General features: G+C 49.4%; 1 protein-coding gene across 2 annotated transcripts; it reads right to left on the minus strand.

Moving 5' to 3' along the window:
* Positions 1 to 14,819: 14,819 nt before the first annotated feature.
* SUB1 (SUB1 regulator of transcription) lies at positions 14,820 to 20,522 on the minus strand. Of its 2 annotated transcripts, none has more exons than XM_077281976.1 (5): positions 20,406 to 20,522; positions 18,880 to 18,952; positions 16,895 to 17,023; positions 16,451 to 16,559; positions 14,820 to 15,070 (listed from the first exon to the last, which is right to left on the minus strand). In XM_077281976.1, the coding sequence occupies exons 2-5, from the start codon at positions 18,949 to 18,951 to the stop codon at positions 14,991 to 14,993; spliced, it is 390 nt and encodes a 129-aa protein (XP_077138091.1). In that variant the 5' UTR covers position 18,952; positions 20,406 to 20,522; the 3' UTR covers positions 14,820 to 14,990. The 2 variants fall into 2 exon arrangements, with proteins under 2 accessions (XP_077138091.1, XP_077138101.1); XM_077281986.1 differs by lacking the exon at positions 20,406 to 20,522 and adding an exon at positions 20,339 to 20,404.
* Positions 20,523 to 22,115: the final 1,593 nt, after the last annotated feature.

The following is a 22,115-nucleotide window of genomic DNA, read 5'->3' on the forward strand; positions in this document are numbered from 1 at the left end:
CCGCAGGATGCCGCGCGTGCCCAGATGGAGATCGCGGCGGCCATTTTCCTGAAGCAGAGATGCGACACCTCGTACACACCCGACTCCGCTCCGTACACCCCCGGCTCCGCTCCGTACACCTCGTACACACACGGCTCCGCTCCGTACACCTCGTACACACACGGCTCCGCTCCGTACACCTCGTACACACACGGCTCCGCTCCGTACACCTCATACACACCCGGCTCCGCTCCGTACACCTCATGCACACCCGGCTCTGCTCCGTACACCTCATGCACACCCGGCTCTGCTCCGTACACCTCATGCACACCCGGCTCTGCTCCGTACACCTCATGCACACCCGGCTCTGCTCCGTACACCTCATACACACCCGGCTCTGCTCCGTACACCTCATACACACCCGGCTCCGCTCCGTACACCTCATACACACCCGGCTCCGCTCCGTACACCTCATGCACACCCAGCTCTGCTCCGTACACCTCATGCACACCCAGCTCTGCTCCGTACACCTCATACACACCCGACTCCGCTCCGTACACCCCCGGCTCCGCTCCGTACACCTCGTACACACCCGGCTCCGCTCCGTACACCTCGTACACACCCGGCTCCGCTCCGTACACCTCGTGCACACCCGGCTCCGCTCCGTACACCTCGTGCACACCCGGCTCCGCTCCGTACACCTCGTGCACACCCGGCTCTGCTCCGTACACCTCATACACACCCGGCTCTGCTCCGTACACCTCATACACACCCGGCTCCGCTCCATACACCTCATACACACCCGGCTCCGCTCCGTACACCTCATGCACACCCGGCTCTGCTCCGTACACCTCATGCACACCCGGCTCTGCTCCGTACACCTCATGCACACCCGGCTCTGCTCCGTACACCTCATGCACACCCGGCTCTGCTCCGTACACCTCATACACACCCGGCTCTGCTCCGTACACCTCATACACACCCGGCTCCGCTCCGTACACCTCATACACACCCGGCTCCGCTCCGTACACCTCATGCACACCCAGCTCTGCTCCGTACACCTCATGCACACCCAGCTCTGCTCCGTACACCTCATACACACCCGGCTCCGCTCCGTACACCTCATACACACACGGCTCCGCTCCGTACACCTCGTACACACCCGGCTCCGCTCCGTACACCTCGTACACACCCAGCTCCGCTCCGTACACCTCATACACACCCAGCTCTGCTCCGTACACCTCATGCACACCCGGCTCTGCTCCGTACACCTCATGCACACCCGGCTCTGCTCCGTACACCTCATGCACACCCGGCTCTGCTCCGTACACCTCATGCACACCTGGCTCTGCTCCGTACACCTCATACACACCCGGCTCCACTCCGTACACCTCATACACACCCGGCTCTGCTCCGTACACCTCATGCACACCCAGCTCTGCTCCGTACACCTCATGCACACCCAGCTCTGCTCCGTACACCTCATACACACCCGGCTCCGCTCCGTACACCTCATACACACACGGCTCCGCTCCGTACACCTCGTACACACCCGGCTCCGCTCCGTACACCTCGTACACACCCAGCTCCGCTCCGTACACCTCATACACACCCAGCTCTGCTCCGTACACCTCATGCACACCCGGCTCTGCTCCGTACACCTCATGCACACCCGGCTCTGCTCCGTACACCTCATGCACACCCGGCTCTGCTCCGTACACCTCATGCACACCTGGCTCTGCTCCGTACACCTCATACACACCCGGCTCCACTCCGTACACCTCATACACACCCGGCTCTGCTCCGTACACCTCATACACACCCGGCTCTGCTCCGTACACCTCATACACACCCGGCTCTGCTCCGTACACCTCATACACACCCGGCTCTGCTCCGTACACCTCGTGCACACCCGGCTCTGCTCCGTACACCTCATGCACACCTGGCTCTGCTCCGTACACCTCATACACACCCGGCTCCACTCCGTACACCTCATACACACCCAGCTCTGCTCCGTACACCTCATGCACACCCAGCTCTGCTCCGTACACCTCATACACACCCGGCTCCGCTCCGTACACCTCATACACACACGGCTCCGCTCTGTACACCTCATACACACACTGCTCTGCTACATCCACCCAAACCCCTCCTGACCTCACACAAAAGCTTACCCTCCTCCAGCATGATGACAAACAGCACTGCACTACTGTCCTGCACTACACGGAAGCCCTTGATCATGTGACTCCAACTCCTCCCCTCCTGTGACCTCATCACAGGTCCTGTGCGCACAGAGCAGTGGCAGCTATAGTAGTGGTGTGCGGCTCTCTGCGGTGGAGGGGCTCTGCTGCGGGTCAAGTGCAGTCCCACCCGTGATCGCGAGTGCACGCGCAGCAGGGCCTGTAAGGAAGAATTATTTAAAGGGCCGGCGGCCCATTTTGTAGCTTAGAGTTCTTAGGAGCCCGCCCAGTCTGCTGGACTGGGTGGGCCCCTAAGCACTGCGGGCCCCGTCGCAATTGCGACCCCTGCGACCGCGGTAGTTACGCCCCTGGTCACAGCATTTGGTGTAATCTAGATCAGCCAATCCTTTTGGGCTAGTAGCATTGTCTGATAGTCATCTAAGTAGCCCGCCTGTGAAGCTAACTACACCGCCTGTGTATCTAAATTTTTACTGCATCTAACCCAGTAAATCGTTTTGGGCCTAGGAGCAGTGTCTGCACGTCAGCGGAGTAGCCTGCGTGTGAAGCTACACCGCCTGTGTATCTAAATTTTTACTGCATCTAACCCAGTAAATCGTTTTGGGCCTAGGAGAACAGTTTGGCCACTCAGCTCTGCTCGGTTTCCATCCATCGTTTTTTGTGCCAACAACTACAGATACAGAGTTGCCAATTAGTAAAGCACAAAAATGAGTGGCAAAAGGCCTGCTGCTGGTGGAAAGGGGAATAGGCGTGTTGGAAAGGGAAAAAAAGGTTGTGTCCGTGGGGTAGGTGGTAAAGCAACAGTAACATCTGCAGAAGAAAGACCATCTTGCAGCCAAAGTAAGATGTCTACTTCTTTTCGTGGACAATCTGATATCATAGAATCATAGAATGGTAGAGTTGGAAGGGACCTCCTGGGTCATCTGGTCCAGGGCCGGTTTTAGGCAAAGTGGGGCCCTAGGCAAAGTTTAAAATGGGGCCCCAAATGCTAACATATTGCACATCACACGGAAGCATTTCGGTTGTATTTACCTGCGCTGATCTCAGGCCGCTAAACGAGTGTGATCGACAATACTGAAGTCGTTGGACGCTTGTTTCCCGGCCTCTTTCCACCATCTGAGAAAGAATGATGGGACAGAACCATCACTAATAGATCACTAACAGATCACCATACAGTATCATGTTATCAGCAGCACATCTACAGTTTACATCGGCGATGTGCTGCTGAGAACAATGATTTTTATTCCGGCATAAACAATCCAATCACCCAATGAATATGCAGCATTTTGCTTGTTTAGTATAATACACCCCATAGTCCTCCATATATTATAATGTGCACCACAGTCCTCCATATTGTAAAATGCACACGCCATAGTCCTCCATATAGTATACAGCAGAGCCCACAGTAGTATACAGCAGAGCCCCCAGTGGTATACAGCAGAGTCCCCAGTGGTATACAGCAGAGCCCCCAGTGGTATACAGCAGAGCCCACAGGGGTATACAGCAGAGCCCACAGGGGTATACAGCAGAGCCCCCAGGGGTATACAGCAGAGCCCCCAGGGGTATACAGCAGAGCCCCCAGTAATATACAGCAGAGCCCCCAGTAATATACAGCAGAGCCCCCAGTAGTATACAGCAGAGCCCACAGTGGTATACAGCAGAGCCCACAGTGGTATACAGCAGAGCCCCCAGGGGTATACAGCAGAGCCCCCAGGGGTATACAGCAGAGCCCCCAGTAGTATACAGCACAGCCCCCAGTAATATACAGCACAGCCCCCAGTAATATACAGCAGAGCCCCCAGGGGTATACAGCAGAGCCCCCAGGGGTATACAGCAGAGCCCCCAGGGGTATACAGCAGAGCCCCCAGGGGTATACAGCAGAGCCCCTAGGGGTATACAGCAGAGCCCCCAGGGGTATACAGCACAGCCCCCAGTGGTATACAGCAGAGCCCCCAGGGGTATACAGCAGAGCCCCCAGGGGTATACAGCAGAGCCCCCAGTAGTATACAGCAGAGCCCCCAGTGGTGTACAGCAGTGCCCCCAGGGGTATACAGCAGAGCCCCCAGTAGTATACAGCACAGCCCCCAGTGGTGTACAGCAGTGCCCCCAGGGGTATACAGCAGAGCCCCCAGTAGAATACAGCACAGCCCCCAGTGGTGTACAGCAGTGCCCCCAGGGGTATATAGCAGAGCCCCCAGTAGTATACAGCACAGCCCCCAGTGGTGTACAGCAGAGCCCCCAGGGATATACAGCAGAGCCCCCAGTGGTGTACAGCAGTGCCCCCAGGGGTATACAGCACAGCCCCCAGTGGTGTACAGCAGTGCCCCCAGGGATATACAGCAGAGCCCCCAGTAGTATACAGCACAGCCCCCAGTGGTGTACAGCAGTGCCCCCAGGGGTATACAGCAGAGCCCCCAGTAGTATACAGCACAGCCCCCAGTGGTGTACAGCAGTGCCCCCAGGGGTATACAGCAGAGCCCCCAGTAGAATACAGCACAGCCCCCAGTGGTGTACAGCAGTGCCCCCAGGGGTATACAGCAGAGCCCCCAGTAGAATACAGCACAGCCCCCAGTGGTGTACACCACAGCTCACATCCCCCCCTCTCCTCTCCTCTCCTCCCCTCCCCTCTCCTCTCCCCGTCCAGTAAAAAGAAAAGAAAAAAAAAAAAACACAAACTCCTCACCTCTCCACACGTGCCCGCGCTGCTCCTGTGTCGGCGGCTGCAGCTGCTCTGCCTGGGACACAGTGAGTGCGCGCGCACCCGCTGTGTCAGAGGCAGAGCGGGGAATGATGGGAGAGGGGGCGTCAGGTGACGCTCTCTCCTCCATCATTGCTTTGAACTGTACCGGCAGACGCCGGTACAGTTCAATGCGGCGGGGAAGTCAGCGCTGGCGGCAGGCGGGCCCCCTGCCTCACAGGGGCCCCATAGCGGCTGCGTGATTTGCCGCTAGCTGGGGGCCCCTGAGGGAGTGGGGGGCCCCTGGGGGAGTGGGGGCCCCAGGCAGCTGCCTGGTCTGCCTGCCCCTAACGCCGGCCCTGATCTGGTCCAACCCCCTGCTCAAAGCAGGATTCACTAAATCATCCCAGACAGATGTCTGTCCAGCCTCTGTTTGAAGACTTCCATTGAAGGAGAACACACCACCTCTCGTGGCAGCCTGTTCCACTCATTGATCACCCTAACTGTCAAAAAGTTTTTTCTAATATCTAATCTGTGTCTCCTCCCATTGCTTCTGGTCTTTCCTTGTGCAAAGGAGAATAAAGATGATCCTTCTACAATGTGACAGCCCTTGAGATATTTGTAGACAGCTATTAAGTCTCCTCTCAGTCTTCTTTTTTGCAAGCTAAACATTCCCAAATCCTGTAAACGTTCCTCATAGGCCATGGTTTGCAGACCGGTCACCATTCTGGTTCCTCTTCTCTGAACTTGCTCCAGTTTGTTGATGTCTTTTTTGAAATGTGGTGCCCAAAACTGGACAGTATTCCAGATAAGGTCTGACCAAAGAGGAGTAGAGGGCAATAATGACTTTGCGTGATCTAGACTGTATGCTTCTGTTAATACATCCCAGAATTGCATTTTCCTTTTTTGCTGCTGCATCACACTGTTGACTCATGTTCAGTCTGTGATCTATTAGTATACCCAAGTCTTTTCCACATGTGCTGTTGCTTAGCCCTATTCCTCCCATTCTGCATATGCTTTTTTCATTTTTATTGCCCAAATGTAGTACTTTGCATTTTTCCTTGTTAAAAACCATTCTGTTAGTTGCTGCCCACTGCTCCAGTTTATTTATATCTTTTTGAATCCTCTCTCTTCTCTAGTATTAGCTATCCCTCCTAGCTTTGTGTCATCAGCAAATTTAATCAGTTTACCCTCAATTCCTTCATCTAAATCATTGATAAAGATGTTGAACAATACAGAGCCCAGGACAGAGCCCTGTGGTACCCCACTTGAGACATTCTTTCAACTGGATGTACAGCCATTTATGACCACTCTTTGGGTCCGATCACTAAGCCAGTTATGAATCCACCTGACAGTTGCCTTGTCCATTCCATACTTAGTCATTTTTTCAATAAGGATTGTGTGAGATACTTTGTCAAATGTTTTGCTGAAGTCAAGATATACTATATCTTCAGCATGTCCCTGATCCAACCAGTCAGTGATTCTGTCATAGAAGGAAATTAAGTTAGTCTGACATGACTTATTAGTTACAAACCCATGCTGACTCTGGTTAATCACTTCATTCTTATCCAGGTACTTGCATACATGTTGTTTAATAATTTGTTCAAATATCTTTCCTGGTATAGAAGTCAGACTCACCGGCCTATATTTCCACCTTCTTTCCCTTTTTGAAGATAGGAACAACATTTGCTCTTCTACAGTCTTTTGGGACTTCTCCTGTTCTCCAAGAATTTTCAAAGATTATGGAGAGTGGTTTCTTACGACCATCGCTATGAGCATCGCTACAAACTCCAGATGAGGCACAAAAACAGCAGGTGCTTTAATGGATATCAAGTGCTCGTTCAAGTGGGCTCTCCTCCATCTCAACTTCAACATCACAAATACTCCAGTCCTCAGAGGTGTCACCCCAATCGCACTTGCTTCCTCACAGCTCCCAAGTCTCCAGCCGCCCGTCAGAGTATGAGGTAACACAGATGGTTGAGTCTGCAGAGCTGTTTACTCATACTATAGTCTGGGAATCAGTGGTCTGCTCCAGAGCTTCTGTGAATCCAGACGAGGAAATGATCTGCACTGATGCCCAGAATCTTTGTGAGTCGGATCCCGGCCCAGATGAAGATTCTGAGCATAATGTAGACCCTCGTTCCCAAACTATAACTCCTGTTGGTGGAGACAATGAGGAAGATGATGGGAAGGTGGGAAGCTCACTGTGCTACAATGTGGCCTAGTGATTCAACAACAGAACCATATAAAAACAAATAGTATGGCTCAAGGAATGTAAAATATATATCTTTATTCACAAAATTGACAAGTGACAATAAAAACACAAAAATACCTCATAACATAGCTCAGCGTTACCCACGCCTAGGCAATACAATAAATCGTTGCTATGCCACACTGTTATTAACTCCGTATTTGGACATTATTGATACATAGTAAGAGTGAACCAGAATTCTAAATCACATGTGCCCACTGGTATAACTATACCTAAGAGGGAACACTATAAAAGGAGCGCTCTCACGAGTTATAAGTCCAATCAGTGTCTAATGAATTCCGAAAAACATGTGCATAGATGACTGCAAGTATATTTACCGAGTGGCGTGCCACAGCCTGGATGAACGTCCCACCCCGACGCGCGTTTCGCCTGTTCTTCTTCCGGGGGCGTACGTATTTTTCGGAATTCATTAGACACTGATTGGACTTATAACTCGTGAGAGCGCTCCTTTTATAGTGTTCCCTCTTAGGTATAGTTATACCAGTGGGCACATGTGATTTAGAATTCTGGTTCACTCTTACTATGTATCAATAATGTCCAAATACGGAGTTAATAACAGTGTGGCATAGCAACGATTTATTGTATTGCCTAGGCGTGGGTAACGCTGAGCTATGTTATGAGGTATTTTTGTGTTTTTATTGTCACTTGTCAATTTTGTGAATAAAGATATATATTTTACATTCCTTGAGCCATACTATTTGTTTTTATATGGTTCTGTTGTTGAATCAGTTCTACGGAATGGGACCAAGCCTATGTTGGCTATAGGTCAGTTTGGATTAATATGTATGCAAATGTGGCCTAGTGGGCCAGGCGAACCACCGTCTGCCCCATCAAGTGCACCCGCGGCATCTTCATCCTCGGTGACTGTGGGGACAGCAGTCACACATGGTTTTGGATGCAGACCTTCCACCTCTTTATCCGCAACAGCCAGTGTGATTGGTAGGTCGTCAGGACATTTGCAAGTGGAAACACCTGCTGATGTTGAGCGCTCTCCGACATCGAGACCACATTTTGATCAAGGCAACATAATATCTCCACCTGCACCTTCCTCACAGACCGGCAGTTTGCCGGGGACACCCTACTTAACCCCGTCTAAGCACGGCAGCCAGCCCTCGGTCCCTCAGATGTGGACAAGTAAAAGACCATTTTCTTCTAGCCATGACAAAGCTAAGAGGTTGAATTTCACCATCTGCAAGCTGTTGGCTACAGAAATGCTGCCTTTCCGCCTGGTGGACACAGAGGATTTTCGAGACCTTATGTCCGTCGCAGTGCCCCAGTACCAGATGCCCAGTCGCCACTACTTCTCAAAGAAAGCTGTGCCTGCGCTACACCAGCATGTCGCACACAACATCACCGCTTCCTTGAGAAACTCTGTGTGTGACAGGGTGCATTTCACCACAGACACTTGGACGAGTAGACATGGACAGGGGTGTTACATGTCAGTGACTGGGCACTGGGTAACTATGGTGACATCAGGAGAAGGGGCTGCTGTCCAAGTCTTGCCGTCCCCACAAGTTGCTCGTCGATCCTCTGTATCTGGAAGTTCCTCCACTGCTTCTGCCTCCTCAACCTCCTCTCGGTCCTCCACCTGCACCCAAAGCTTGTCTGGTAATGCCACCCACGTTCTAATTGCACAGAAGGAATCCTGCACACCTCCTCACTATGCTGTCACCAGTGCTCAACGGCATCAGGCAGTGTTTACATAGAAATGTCTGGGAAATGTGAGTCACACAGCTGAGTTCCATCAATGGTTGTCTCCACTCAACCTGCAGCCAGGAAAGGCCCTGTGCGACAATGCTGCAAACCTGGGTGCGGCCCTTCGCCGGGGCAATGTTACACACGTGCCTTGTATGGCTCACGTTTTGAACCTGGTTGTCCAGCAATTTTTATACAACTCTCCCGGACTAGATAGGCTTCTGCAGAGGGCACGGTCGCTGTGTGCTCACTTCCGCCGTTCGCATCCCGCAGTTCAACGACTTACATCTCTACAAAAGTCGTTGGGCCTGCCAGTTCACCGGCTGAAATGTGATGTGCCCACATGGTGGAATTCAACTCTGCACATGTTGCAGCGACTGTGACAGCACTGACGAGCTCTGGTGCAATACGTTATGACGTATAGCCTGGGCCAATGAGATCCAGAGGTGGGGCAAATCACGCTGCAGGAGTGGTCTCAGATCAGGGACCTATGCACCCTTCTGCAGTTTTGAAATAGCGACGAAGATGTTTAGTGCTGATGCCATTATCAGCATGACTATTCCGGTCATTTACATGCTGGAGCACACCTTGAACACTATTCGGAGTCAGGTGGTGGGACAAGAGGAGGAGGAACAGGAGTCGTCGTATGCGGAAGGGATAATATCTCCAAGGTCCAGACGGTCGGCAGCACCAAGTCGGCTGGCATTGGAGGCTGGGGGAGAGGGATTACCGAGGGCGCATGGTAGCAGCCAAACTGTTGAGGAAGGTGCAGGAGGCAAGGAAGAAGTGGAGGACGAACTGGCTCTGGGCATGGAAGACTCATCAGATGAGGGAGACCTTGATCAAATTTCTGTTGTGCGAGGTTTTGGGGAGAGGGCAGAGGAAGGAAGCATGATTTTCACCTCACCGCCACCAAGACAACAAGGACTTGGTCCTCCTGGATGCGCAAGACACACGAGTGTCTTCTTGCTGCACTACCTGCAACATGACCCTCGGATTGTCAGAATCCGAAGTAATGCCGACTACTGGGTTGCCACACTCTTAGATCCCCGGTACAAAAGTAAATTTGGCAAAATAATTCCTGCCATAGAAAGGGATTCACACATGCAGGAGTATCAGCAGAGACTGTTACAGAATCTTACATCTGCTTTTCCACAAAACACCAGTGGTGCACATAGTGAATCTCGAGTTCTAAGTTGCCAACCGTGGGACTGTCGAGTCATCACTCAAACCGTAACAGTAACATCAAATCTGGTGGTAACAGCAATTTTTTCCAATCGTTTCAAGAATTTTTTAGACCATCCTTTGCAAGGCCACAGGAGACAAGAAGTTTGACGCATAGCCATCGCTTAGAGAGGATGGTACAGGAGTATCTCCAAGTTAACATCAATGCCATGACTGTGGAACTGGACCCTTGCTCATTTTGGCCTTCCAATCTGGTAAATGGCCTGAGCTCGCCACTCACGCCTTGGAGATCTTGTCGTGCACCGCAGCTAGCGTTGTCCCTGAACGTGTGTTCAGCACTGCTGGTGGTGTGCTGACAGTTAAGCGCACGCGGCTGTCCAGTGACAATGTAGACAGACTAACGTTCATCAAGATGAACAAATCCTGGATCCGCAAGGACTTTTCTACCCCTGTGTCATCCTGGAGAGACTAAAAGCAGAGTACCCCACCCATGAAGCAAGCTACACTGCCTGTTTATCTAAGTACCAATTTTTAACTGCATCTAGCCCAGGAAATCCTTTTGGGCCTAGTAGCATTTTGTGCTACTCAGCAGAGTACCCCACCCATGAAGCAAGCTACACCGCCTGTTTATCTAAGTGCTAATTTTTAACTGCATCTAGCCCAGGCAATACTTTGGGCCTAGTAGCAGTTTCTGCTACTCAACAGAGTACCCCACCCATGAAGCAAGCTACACCGCCTTCTTCCTTTCTCAATCTAACCCCTCGGCTCTGGGGTGTCCGCTCTCCCTCCAGCTCTTTCCTTCTCACAGGTGGACTACCGCGTTTATTTACACTGTGGCAAATCTTTTGGGCCCAGGCATAAGAAGTCGTCGAGGTAATGGATAATATGTGCCCCCTTAGAAACGTCCATGACGACCCATTCGAGGAAGCAACTAAACGCCTCAAATAGTGAGCAGGATATGGAGCACCCCATGGGCAAACAGCGATCTATGTAGTATGCTCCTTCACAGAAGCAGCCCAATAGGCGGACATTATTCGGAGGCACAGGTAGTAACCGGAACGCCCCCTCAATGTCTGTTTTGGCCATTAGGGTGCCCCTTCCTTCCCAACTTCTTGACCGCCTGACTGCCTCGTCAAAGGAGGTACAGTACATAGTTGGTTCCACGTCGATGTTGTCGTTTACTGACCTGCCCTTTGGATATGACAAATGGTGGATTAGTCTGAATGTATTGGGTTCCTTTTTTAGCATGACTCCCAACGGGGGTACCACTACGTCTTGTTCTGAATGGATCCGCCGCCATTCTACCTAAAGATATTTTTTTCAATTTTTTTGTCACGTCTGGGTGTTGGTAAGCTGATTTTAGATTTTTACTCCAGCCTTTCTTGATTTTACAAGGGCATGACATGCCTATATCTGTCTCCTCCTCCTTTTATTTTCGCATGACTATATGTAGTTGTGACTTTTCCATGTTTGTTGTGTCTTCTGAGCAGTTTGTCAGCTTTTGGACACCTTTTAAGGTGTTTTCCATGTGTTTGTGTTTGCCTGCCATTGGTTTCAATGGGGTTCGACGAACATTCGTCGAACACACCCCAATTTGACGAACCGAACTCGAACACTAGGGGGGTGGCTCAATGCTAGTACCCAGCTCCAGCCAACAATAACATTGTACAGACCCCAGCCGGAGTGCTGTGTCTTCCAGGTCAGTGGTCCAGGCAGCTCTCAGATAGCTTGGGGTTAACTCCACCAGAACCCTGTTATGTTCCTTTCCTGGCTGTCTCCTCTCCTGCCCCTCCACACAGTGTGTCCCAAAGCCAGCAGTCTCGGATCTTGTCGGGCGACGTCCTCTGGGCCCCCTTGATCCTATATGGCTGCCTTTTCAGCGAATGTGTGTGGTTGTGGCAAATACAGATAGCACAGCTTCCAGCTGGCTAGCTAAGCCTTGTAGTTCTCCACTAGTCTGGGGGCCAGTTCCCCCACTGCGACCTGGTCCCTCCACCCAACTACGGTTGGCATGGATACAGGCACCACGGGTGGATTCCTCACTACCCGTGCCCCTAGGACCTCTTCTCTCTGCTTTCTGTCAGGAGCTTCTCTATCTTCCTTGATCTCTCTCTGTCCTCTTGTTCTGGGACAAGCTCATCACTACTCAAGTCCCCAGCTCCAACCGTCTCTCACGTCTGCTCTCCTGTTTCCCAGAGACTAACTTTCTAAACCTTTTGACTCCTACTGTTTCCATGACAACTCCTGTCATTCTCTCCACCCACACCGTCTACTTAGCTCCTCCCGGGCCGAGAGGTCTGGTGTTGGATGTAAGTGTGTGGGTTCTGGATTATGGCCCCTCCTTACCCGAGAGGGGAGCACCACACCTCATCCGAGGTGCAATACCTCTGTGGCAACTGGACCTCAGGGGCGCCACATTGTCGATTTGTAAACTTTAGTGGGCTGATGCAATATGTACTCAGCAGGCATTTACAAATTGACATACAGCAAGGGTCAACTTTATCTCAAATGAAAGAATGACTTAACTGAGGCCTCTGAGACACTAACAAGAATAATGGAATGATTGCTTTACCCAATTACCAATCTCGTGTCTTGCCTTACGTATACATATAAGATCGAGCCTGTAATTCTTCCTCTGCGTGGAAACTGATTGCTTAGGCTAAACTGACGAGCAAGCAAATCTCTAATAAAACACAATGAGATTGATGTAACCAATGCGCCATACTCGTTGCTTGAGTTGTTAGAATGCTTTTTTGAGTTGCGAGCGGACATTGTTTTTATGATGTTGCAGTGAACTAAAACATAATTCTGGCATTCCTATATTTTTTTTCTCATTACGCCATTTGCCGTACAGGTTATTTAATTTTATATTTTGATAAATTGAACTTTTATAGACACAGCGATACCTAATGTGTTTTATTTATTCAACGTTCCGGCCCTGCTGGCAGTATTAGGGCAGCTCTACACACCCTGTGGGAGCTGGAGGGGCGGCGCTGGAACTACTGAGGGAGCTGGATGGGTGTTGCTAAATAAATAAAATGTTGCTGTCAGAAACTGCAGATGTTGGTAAGGGTCGAAAAAGGAGTAAGAATAAGGAGAATTCTAATGAAAGTGGGCAGAGGAAGGACGGGAAGATTCGTTCCGAAGGGGGCAGAGGGAGGATGGGAAGATTCATTCCGAGGAAAGGGGGCAGAGGGAGGATGGGAAGAATCGTTCCGAGGAAAGGGGGGGGCAGAGGGAGGATGGGAAGAATCGTTCCGAGGAAAGGGGGGCAGAGGGAGAATGGGAAGAATCGTTCCGAGGAAAGGGGGGGGCAGAGGGAGGATGGGAAGAATCGTTCCGAGGAAAGGGGGGGGCAGAGGGAGGATGGGAAAGAATCGTTCCGAGGAAAGGGGGGGCAGAGGGAGGATGGGAAGATTTGTTCTTGAGGAAAGGGAGCAGAGTGAGGATGGGAAGATTAGTTGCGAGGAAAGGGGGCAGAGGGAGGATGGGAAGAATTGTTCCATTGAAGGGGGCAGAGGGAGGATGGGAAGAATTGTTCCATTGAAGGGGGCAGAGGGAGGATGGGAAGAATCATTTTGAGGAACAGGAGCTTCAGTCAATGAACCTGAAGCCAAAAATGATTGTTTCAATTCTTAACACATCAGGTCTACAACAGCAGATAATCAGCATGCGAGCCATTCCTGCCCATGGGAAACGAAGCAGACACCCATGTGCCAAACGAATCCCTTAGCGTGGTGTAATGCATTTCCACAGCTAACGAAAGGGTCAGAACTTAGAACAAATAAAATCAATTAACTCTTCTTGCAAGATGTCAATAGTTGAGAACAGGGATTGATGGTGGGGAAACTTATTTCTTGGTACACCCTGACTCCTGTAAATTAATGTCCCCCTTCTTCTTAGGCTGGAGGTAGAGTAATTACGAGGTGAGGTTTTTTTGGGCACATCCTGACTCTTGATAGCTATGGATGGATAATTGTACAGTAGGATCACCAAAACATTATGTCTGCTCATGGCAGTTGCTTACCATCTGTTTAGGGCAATGCACCAAGGCACAAGGACTTCATAGCCCTGGATTGGTCCAGGCATATGACAGCGAGTGATCCTTTTATACTGCACGTGTGATCCGCAGCAGATTACATCATACGGTGGCGGTACTGTTAGAAGCTGGGTATGTATGGATGCAAATAGAAATTGCTAGTGCCTGGGGGAACCAGGGGTCAATAATGCCAGAAGACTCCCCCCTCAATAAGCAACCATTGTAAAAGATACTTAAAAAGAAGCCCCCACGTCTTGGAATCGAGCACCATGTAAGGGCCACATATCCTCCCCCCCCCCCCCCGAAATAATGGACATTTAGCCGAGCCTGTGTGTCAATAAGACAGGGCAGACAGCTGTCCGAGCCATCATCATCCCCAATTGCCATCTCTCAGAGAAAGTAGCAGCTTTAAGACGCACCTCATCTGTGTTACTCTTATTTTATCGGTCTGTCTTTTATTGAAATGTTAAGATTTTACAAAACAATCTATAAAGAAAAAAAAAAAATTCACACATTCACTTCATAATAAAGACAAAAAGGGACAAGATCAGCAATTTCCGGCCTTAGCCCAGAACCGTTCTTTGCTTCATTATATTGGTTAACATTAAGGAGATTTCCTACAGAAAGGGATATAAATAACGAGATACACAAATCTGCTCAGAGCTATGCAGAAAACAGGAGCACGCACACAGGACAAGCAGCGCCGCGGCGAGGACGGGGGGCGGCGAGGACGGGGGGGATTCTCTTTCTCCATTTGTAAATTGAGGCTCAAACTTATGTCAAATTTTGCCTTGTTTTAATGCACATAAAAATGCGTCATCGTACAAATCATTTTCCCAATTCAACAAAAACAAGAATTTGTAAAACAAAAAGTAGAAAAACAAATGTAAAAAGAGAGAGTGCTTAAAAGTAAAACATGAGGCTTTCTCTTCCGATGGACGGAGGTTACAGCTTTCTTATTGCATCGTCGATGTCGGACATCTGGTCCTTCAGCTGATTCCACTGCTCAGGGTTTAACGAGATACCTGGAAAACAGAAGACACCAGGACCGTGTATCTGATGCTGCGGAAGGCGACAGCCGACAGGTAACATACAGGAATACTCAGCAATGTTTGATAAGTGGGCACCCGACTCCCAGGACCCCCACCGATCAGCAGAATAAAGGGGCTGTGACGTTACTCCTGCCAAGGGAGCTGGTCTGGTACGAAGCTCCAGGCCTTAACCCCTCTCCAACATTTGGTGACCATGCAAGGGCAAGTGTATAGATCTTCAAAGGAGATCATGGTTATAGTTATACACTTGTATTGCAGTATAGAAGTGACCTAAAAGGGCATCTGTGTGAAAAAGAGGAAAAAAAACAAAACAACTCACCATTTTATTTTCAGTGGGTCAAAAGGGGTGATTTGAACTTGTTTTTTTCTTCATTTTTAAAAACTTTTTTCCCCCACCTTACTTTATTTAGTAGCCCCTTTAGGAGACTTGAAGGCACAATAGTCTTGCTTGTGCTATACATGGCAGTGCTTCAGCCCTGCTATGTACAGCAAAAAAACAAGAGCCAGCATTCACATGAGTATTTTAATGACAGGAACAGAGTCTTCAGCATAACCCATCGGCGCCCCATGATCACGTGACAGGGGCGCCGACAGGCAGCCGGAATGACGCGCTTCTGACCGCAGCATGTGAAATCCTCTCTCTGACAGCAAGATTCATCTGGTTAACAGCCGAGGGCCAGGCATCGATCTACCCACAGCTATTAAAGACAAATGACAGCCGATTAATTCAGCTGTTATATGTGGGGAAAGATGCGGGCTCAGCATCAGTGCCTGCATCAAAGTCAGGGACATGACATATGATGTAAATATACGTCATATCATGCCCCCCATAGCTAATTCTCTGCTGACCACGGGGCAGCTGATCACTGGCCTCCATGGTCACGGACTGTACATTATAGTAGCACCGCTGAGGCCAGACACTGGAGGCAGCGGTCACATCATCTGCAGTCATCAACCAGGGAATTAGCAGAAAGAAAGACATTTTAAAGTGCCTGCGCCTTGACTATATACATGTTTTGAAAAAAATAAATAAATGTAGCAACATAAAAAAATAAATAGATTTGACGTTTGTGTAAACTTTGATGTCAAACTTGTAATGGCTGTTCTCGTCTCCTTCTTGTGAAAGTCCACGGCTTCCACAAGTATTTAGTCACAAAAGTCAGGTTTGTTTGTTTTTTTTTAAAATATAAATAATATTGAAAAGGAATCCCTGCGAGTTCCCAACAATTGCTGAATTGTTCCGAACGCTCCGTCATTTCCTCCCGGTAGGAAAATGTGTTACTGCTCTGCACTATTCTGTAGACCAGAAGTCGCCGTGGCCTAATGTGACAATGATGTGAAGATGAACGTTACCTTTTCTTCCTGGCTTCATTTCCCCTTGGTTGTCCATAAAATATTCTCTAATATCCACGAGTACTTTTCCTTTGAAGTCACGTACGCTGACGAATCGCATTTTTCCAATCTGGAGAAGAAAAAAAAACAAAAACATTTTAGCGATTGGAAAAGCAACAGCTGTCAGCATAGATATTACATGGTTCAATCTCTGGGACTCTGCACACGAAGAGGCTCAGGCACCGATTTATCCTGTTCCTCAGAGTTTTTACCAACATGTGACAGATTGCAGCTCCCATTCCTAGTTCTCCTCTTTCAGCCACTTGGACACATGCTCACACCTGGCTGGGTCCAGTCCGCACGAGAATATCCAGGGGACCGGATATTCGAGCCGCTGCCCTCCATTATTAAACAGGTGAGACTTGATGCGAGCAGATGGTGTGAGTCTTCACAAAGGGAACGCACCTGGAACATGTTGTCGTCCTGGTTGCTGCTGCTTTGTTTGGAGGAGGCAGATCCCTTGGAGCTTTCTCCAGACTTCTGTTTCTTTGCCGGCTTTTCCTTCTCTGATGGGGGCTGCTTTTTTCTCTTTGCCTTCAAGACAAACACATTTGAAGGATTTTAGCTAAGGGTTAACGTTATATATTTGTATACTGGGGTACAGAATAAAGGATATATTTGTGTGGAATCAAATTCCACATTCGCCGAAAGGAGGATTTTTTTTTGTTAATTTGCTTCTGTGCAGATTCATCTGGAAAAGGGCAATGAAAACCTCACAGTCACCGGTCTGTTCCTTGTCGCAGCTGCTTATCACAGACGCTCGCAGTGAAATCGCGCTCAGAGATGGAGGTCTCAGCCTAGTGTGCGGACCTCTGCGACATTTACGAGGGAGCGAAATCGCGGCTCACGTTACAACCTTACGTGCGCATGCCCACATCAGCGCCAGGAATCCTGGCCTAGTGTGAATTCGGCACAAGCGGCGGTGATAAAAAGATAAGACAAGGACCGGATGGGCAACTGTGAGAAGTAGGAGCCAGAGATGTGTGCAATAAGGTGGTTTTCTACTATTTTTTTTTTTTACATCCCACATTTACTATGTTCTGCTGTCTGGAGAGAACCCAAAACATAATAATGGACATTCGATTTTTAGAGAAAAATCAGCACCAACAGGGGAACTCAAACTCTGCCCGATCCACTTAAATTAGGGGACAACTTACTGATCTCGCTGGGACTCCCAGTGATAGCGACAATGTGCACCTTCCCTCCATTCATTCGCTATCAGACAATAGCCCATCGCAGCGCTATCACCAGCAGTCCCGAAAACCCCAGCGATCAGTACCATCACCTATGTCAGTGCTGCATGGAGGTGCATCAAGCACCTAATATAACATCATAAACCAGATTACAAGCACAAACCCCATGTGGATTGTGTCACCCTTTTTAGTGAGCCAAATACAATCATACATGGATTTCTTTATGTGCGTTTTACACGTACGTTAGAAGCCGTATCATTTAAAGGGAATCTGTCCCCGAGATGTGTATGACCTATTAATATGGGCATACAGGTGACAAATGTCACACTAGTCCTACCTGTATGCTCATATTAATGTTCTCGTCATTGAGAAATGTTGTATTGTGTCTTTATGCTAATGATTTCTTCCAGGCTCCAAGGTGTGCTGTGCCTGAAAGAAATCGCTGCCCCGTCTCATTGTGATACTTACCCTGCTCCCATCTGCGTCAGTTATGGCCCAGTAATCCCGCGTCTGTGCCCTGCACTCTCTCCACAATACATACCTTTTCCTCCCCTCCTATAGGCGCTGCATTCAGGGATCTTCTGCGCAGTCGACTTCCGATCATGTGACCTCCGGTGTGCGCGCCCATAAGGTGCTCTCCTCATTCCCTCCCTGCATAGTCATCGCCATGTACACCTGGTTCCTAGCAATGACTCTGCTGGGACGAAGTGGGGAGAGAACCTTATCGGCGCTGACACTGGAGGTCACAATGACTCGCGAGTGCAGAAGACCCCTGAATGCAGCGCCCACAGAGGGGAGGAAGAGGAATGCATTTCTGAGGGAGTGCAGGGCACAGGAGCGGGATTCCAGCGCCATAACAGACTTGCATGAGGGGGGGTAGTATTGTAATGAAGACAAATTCCTTCCAGGAACCGCACACCATGAAGCCTGGAAGAAATTATAAACATAAAGACAGAATAGAACATTTCTCTACAACAAGACAATTAATATGAGCATACAGGTAGGACTAGTGTAAAGTTTCTATCACCTGTATGCCCATATTAATAGGTCATATATGTCCGAGGGGTGGCAGATTCCCCTTAATACGCAATTATCTGGTGGTCTAGGTCTCATTATGTACGCAGATTCCAGGGGGCACCAGTAACATCCTCTGTGTTTTATAGGCGGATAACAAACGATAGACTAACGGCCCCTCACCTTCTGATCCACCTCACTATCGGATTCACTCCCGGATGAGCTTGAAGACACCAGCTCCTTTGATTTAGGCATCCTGGGAAGAAGAAAAAAAATTGTATTTATTCACAAGTCGTCCTGCAGACGGCAAAATGCGATAATTGTAGAATAACACCGACAACAGCTGAATGACCTCGGCTGATAATGGAGCGCAGGAGTCGTCCTCTGCCTACGGCTCCGAGTCCATCTTACTCCATTATAAAGATGTGAACGACTTATACATCTGTCTTCATTTTATGTTCTTCTAAACTCCTGTCTGTACGATCACATGACATCTCTGACTACAGCACCCAAAAACATTCTCAACCCCCAGCAATGGCAGAGATTGGGGATGAAAAGATATTCCCAGAATCAAGGGGACCTCTCTCACCATTTGTGCTCCCCTAATGATTTTTTTTTTTAATTTCACATTTTTACACTTTTAAAAGGGGAGTGGCTCATAGGCTCCTCGGGGGCGTGTCTAGGCTCCTCTGACAGCTTAAGCACCGCCCCTTAAAAAGTAAAAATATAAAACCCCATATTTATGGAACGGTACTGCAGTTTTGTGAACTCAGAGAAGCAATGGGAATAAAATAAGCAAGAATCGGTCACTGTTCACTGGACTACAGGATTGATGAATTTGAGCCTTCTCGCACTCCACAGGGAGATGTGATGCAGGGGCTTCCATCCATGGAGCTGGAGGGGCCTCAGTGGGTGCATGTGGGGCAAAAAAGCATTAGGCGTTGGGTTTTATGATAAATCTCGCACCTTCTTTAGTGTCAGTGTTGCATTACTGCTGGCTACAGAATGAGTTAACTAAGAATCAGTCAGGGAGCTCGGCTTTCTCAGGACTTGTAACGCTTGACGATCCTCACGGATGAATCATGATCTCAGAATGCATCAAAGTTGAATGTGAAGGGGGGAAAAAAGTCCGTAAAAGACAAGTTTTTATTAAAACCCAATTGAAAAACTGTGGAAAACAAATATTACATGGTGACCTGCTTTGTTTGCAAGGTCATTTATTCCCCCCCCCCAGGCAGAGGAATGGAATGTCCCAGCTCCGGAGCGTTCATTAGAATCAAATTCAATGTGATTGGAGGAATCCATTCATCCTAAAAATGGAGGGGGAGCACAAGAGAAAGAAGATCGGCTGCGGTCCGTAGCAACAGATGCCTGCCGCCATTGCTTCCCTGGTAACGGAGGACAACAGCCCCGCGCCTCTGTCTCCCATTAGCGCCATTTTCTCTGCTCTCTCCCATCACGGCACCTTGTCAGCCCCACAAGCCGCAGGGGAGAGGAGGCGCCATACTGCGGCCACAGCGTGCAGCACTGAGGCTGTGCGGGAACAATACGCCCGCCCGGCAGTTTCCCGCCATCACGCGGCGCTGCAGCACAATGGCGGGCGGAGGAGCGCGGTCATCACAGCCGCTCTCTCCCCCTTCACCTGCACTCCGGGCCTCCGCTGCCCCGGCACAGCCGCCGCCTCTCGTCCCCGCACACGGAACACTCACCTGTCCGCACTCACAACCGATGTAACAGAATAACCGTCTCCGACAGGAAGTGACGTCAGACCGCGCTGCACGAGGTGAAGCGAAAACGAGATCTTGAGCGGAAGTGACGTAGACGTCTGCGTATTTCCAGTGTTGTGGTTGGCAATACGGAGTTGGTTTTGCCAACCGATGACGTCATGCCGTAAAGGGTGGAGTTGATGTAAGCGAAATGCTCCCGGCGGCCACATTGTGGTTGGCAATACCGACTCTCAGTTGACGTCGTGTCGTGAAATAAAGATGTTTCTGTGAAAAATCTTTTTATCAGAGTTATAAGGCGATTTCACAAACATGAAAAGATTTTGCTATTATCTTGTGGGAAAATTGTAATAAAACCCTTAGTTACAGGTCTTTTATCGGCCTCCTAAATGAGCATCAGGCTACCAGGGCAGCCTGACCTTGAAATGTTTGCTACCTGTCAGAGTAAGTGGCTGACTGCTGCATTTTGAGCGATAGTCCCATAAAACCAATTAACCCCATGCGATATGTCGTCGTGGTGTCTGTAGGATGTTACCGATTTGATGATCAATTATGTATAAAGGACGCTCGGAAACTTAACATATAGGAAACATGGAGGCCACGTCGGATGAAATTCATATGGAAATGCTGATCAAATGTGATCTGAGACGAAGATAAGGAGCTTGGACTGTCAGTGAGTACATGTCTCACACTGGTAACGCCATCTTCATTTACACCAATGTCTGGAGGCAGATTCTCAGGGAGATCTATGTCCCACCCATAGATCCTAATAGCTAATTTACATAACAAGAGAAACATGGATTTCTCTGGAATAAGACATCAGGTCGCAGATAAATTTGTGATGTGATGTGCAAAGGAAATGATACATGGTTTTCTAATTATTTAAAAAATATAAATCTGAAAATTGTGACGTGCAGTTGTATTCAGCCCCCTGTAGTCTGACACCCCTAACTAAAATCCTGAGTGACCAACTGTCTCCAGAAGTCACATAATTAGTAAAGTGAGTTCACCCATGTGTAATTTCTTCTCAGTATAACCACAGCTGTTCTGTGAAGGCCTCAGAGGTTTGTGTGAGAACATTAGGGATTAAACTGCAACATGAAAACCAAGGAGCCCACCAGACAGGTCAGGGATAAGGTTCTGGAGAAGAGTAAAGCAGGGTTAGATTATAAAAAATAAATAGCCGACTTCCGGGGGCGGAGCCAACTAAGATGGCCGCGTTTTAGAAGCGCTCCCTGTCAGTGAGAGACCTAATCTGGAGCCATCCTCGATTACAGCCCTCAAGTGCTGGCTGATTATATTGGGGGTGATTCCCCTTGAGAGGAGGATTGCAGGGGTATGCGCATTTTCTTGCCCGGGAGTCCCTGCCGTTTGCTGTCCTTCCTGGTAGGTGAGACCTAACCTATAGCCTGAAAGTGGACCACGAGGCGCTGAGGCAAAGTGCAGCCACCCTGACCGCATTGCTAAGGGTGTCTGGTGATACCTGGCTGGAAGACAGGATCCGAGACGCCGGAAAGACCCTGTTCTGGTTACAGCTGGAAAGTGACGGAGAGAGCCGCGGAGAAGCTGCGGTTCCACAGAGTGACGAACAGGAGCTGGAAGACACGAGGGTGCTACACCTGATTGTCGCACTTACCAGACGGATCCGGCCAGCCTGGGACGAGTCCATTGGAGCAGAGCACCTGACGGGCGAGG

Source organism: Ranitomeya variabilis, chromosome 1 (genome assembly GCF_051348905.1).
Source record: "Ranitomeya variabilis isolate aRanVar5 chromosome 1, aRanVar5.hap1, whole genome shotgun sequence".
NCBI classification, from domain to species: domain Eukaryota; kingdom Metazoa; phylum Chordata; class Amphibia; order Anura; family Dendrobatidae; genus Ranitomeya; species Ranitomeya variabilis.

Excerpts from the sequence above, each read along its gene's own strand:
- SUB1 (XM_077281976.1), bottom strand. The coding sequence starts at position 18,951 with ATGCCTAAATCAAAGGAGCTGGTGTCTTCAAGCTCATCCGGGAGTGAA. Across the intron at positions 17,024-18,879 it reads ATAGTGAGGTGGATCAGAAG|GCAAAGAGAAAAAAGCAGCC; the intron begins GTGAGGGGCCGT and ends TTTGTCTTGAAG. Across the intron at positions 15,071-16,450 it reads AATGAAGCCAGGAAGAAAAG|GTATCTCGTTAAACCCTGAG; the intron begins GTAACGTTCATC and ends TCTGTTTTCCAG.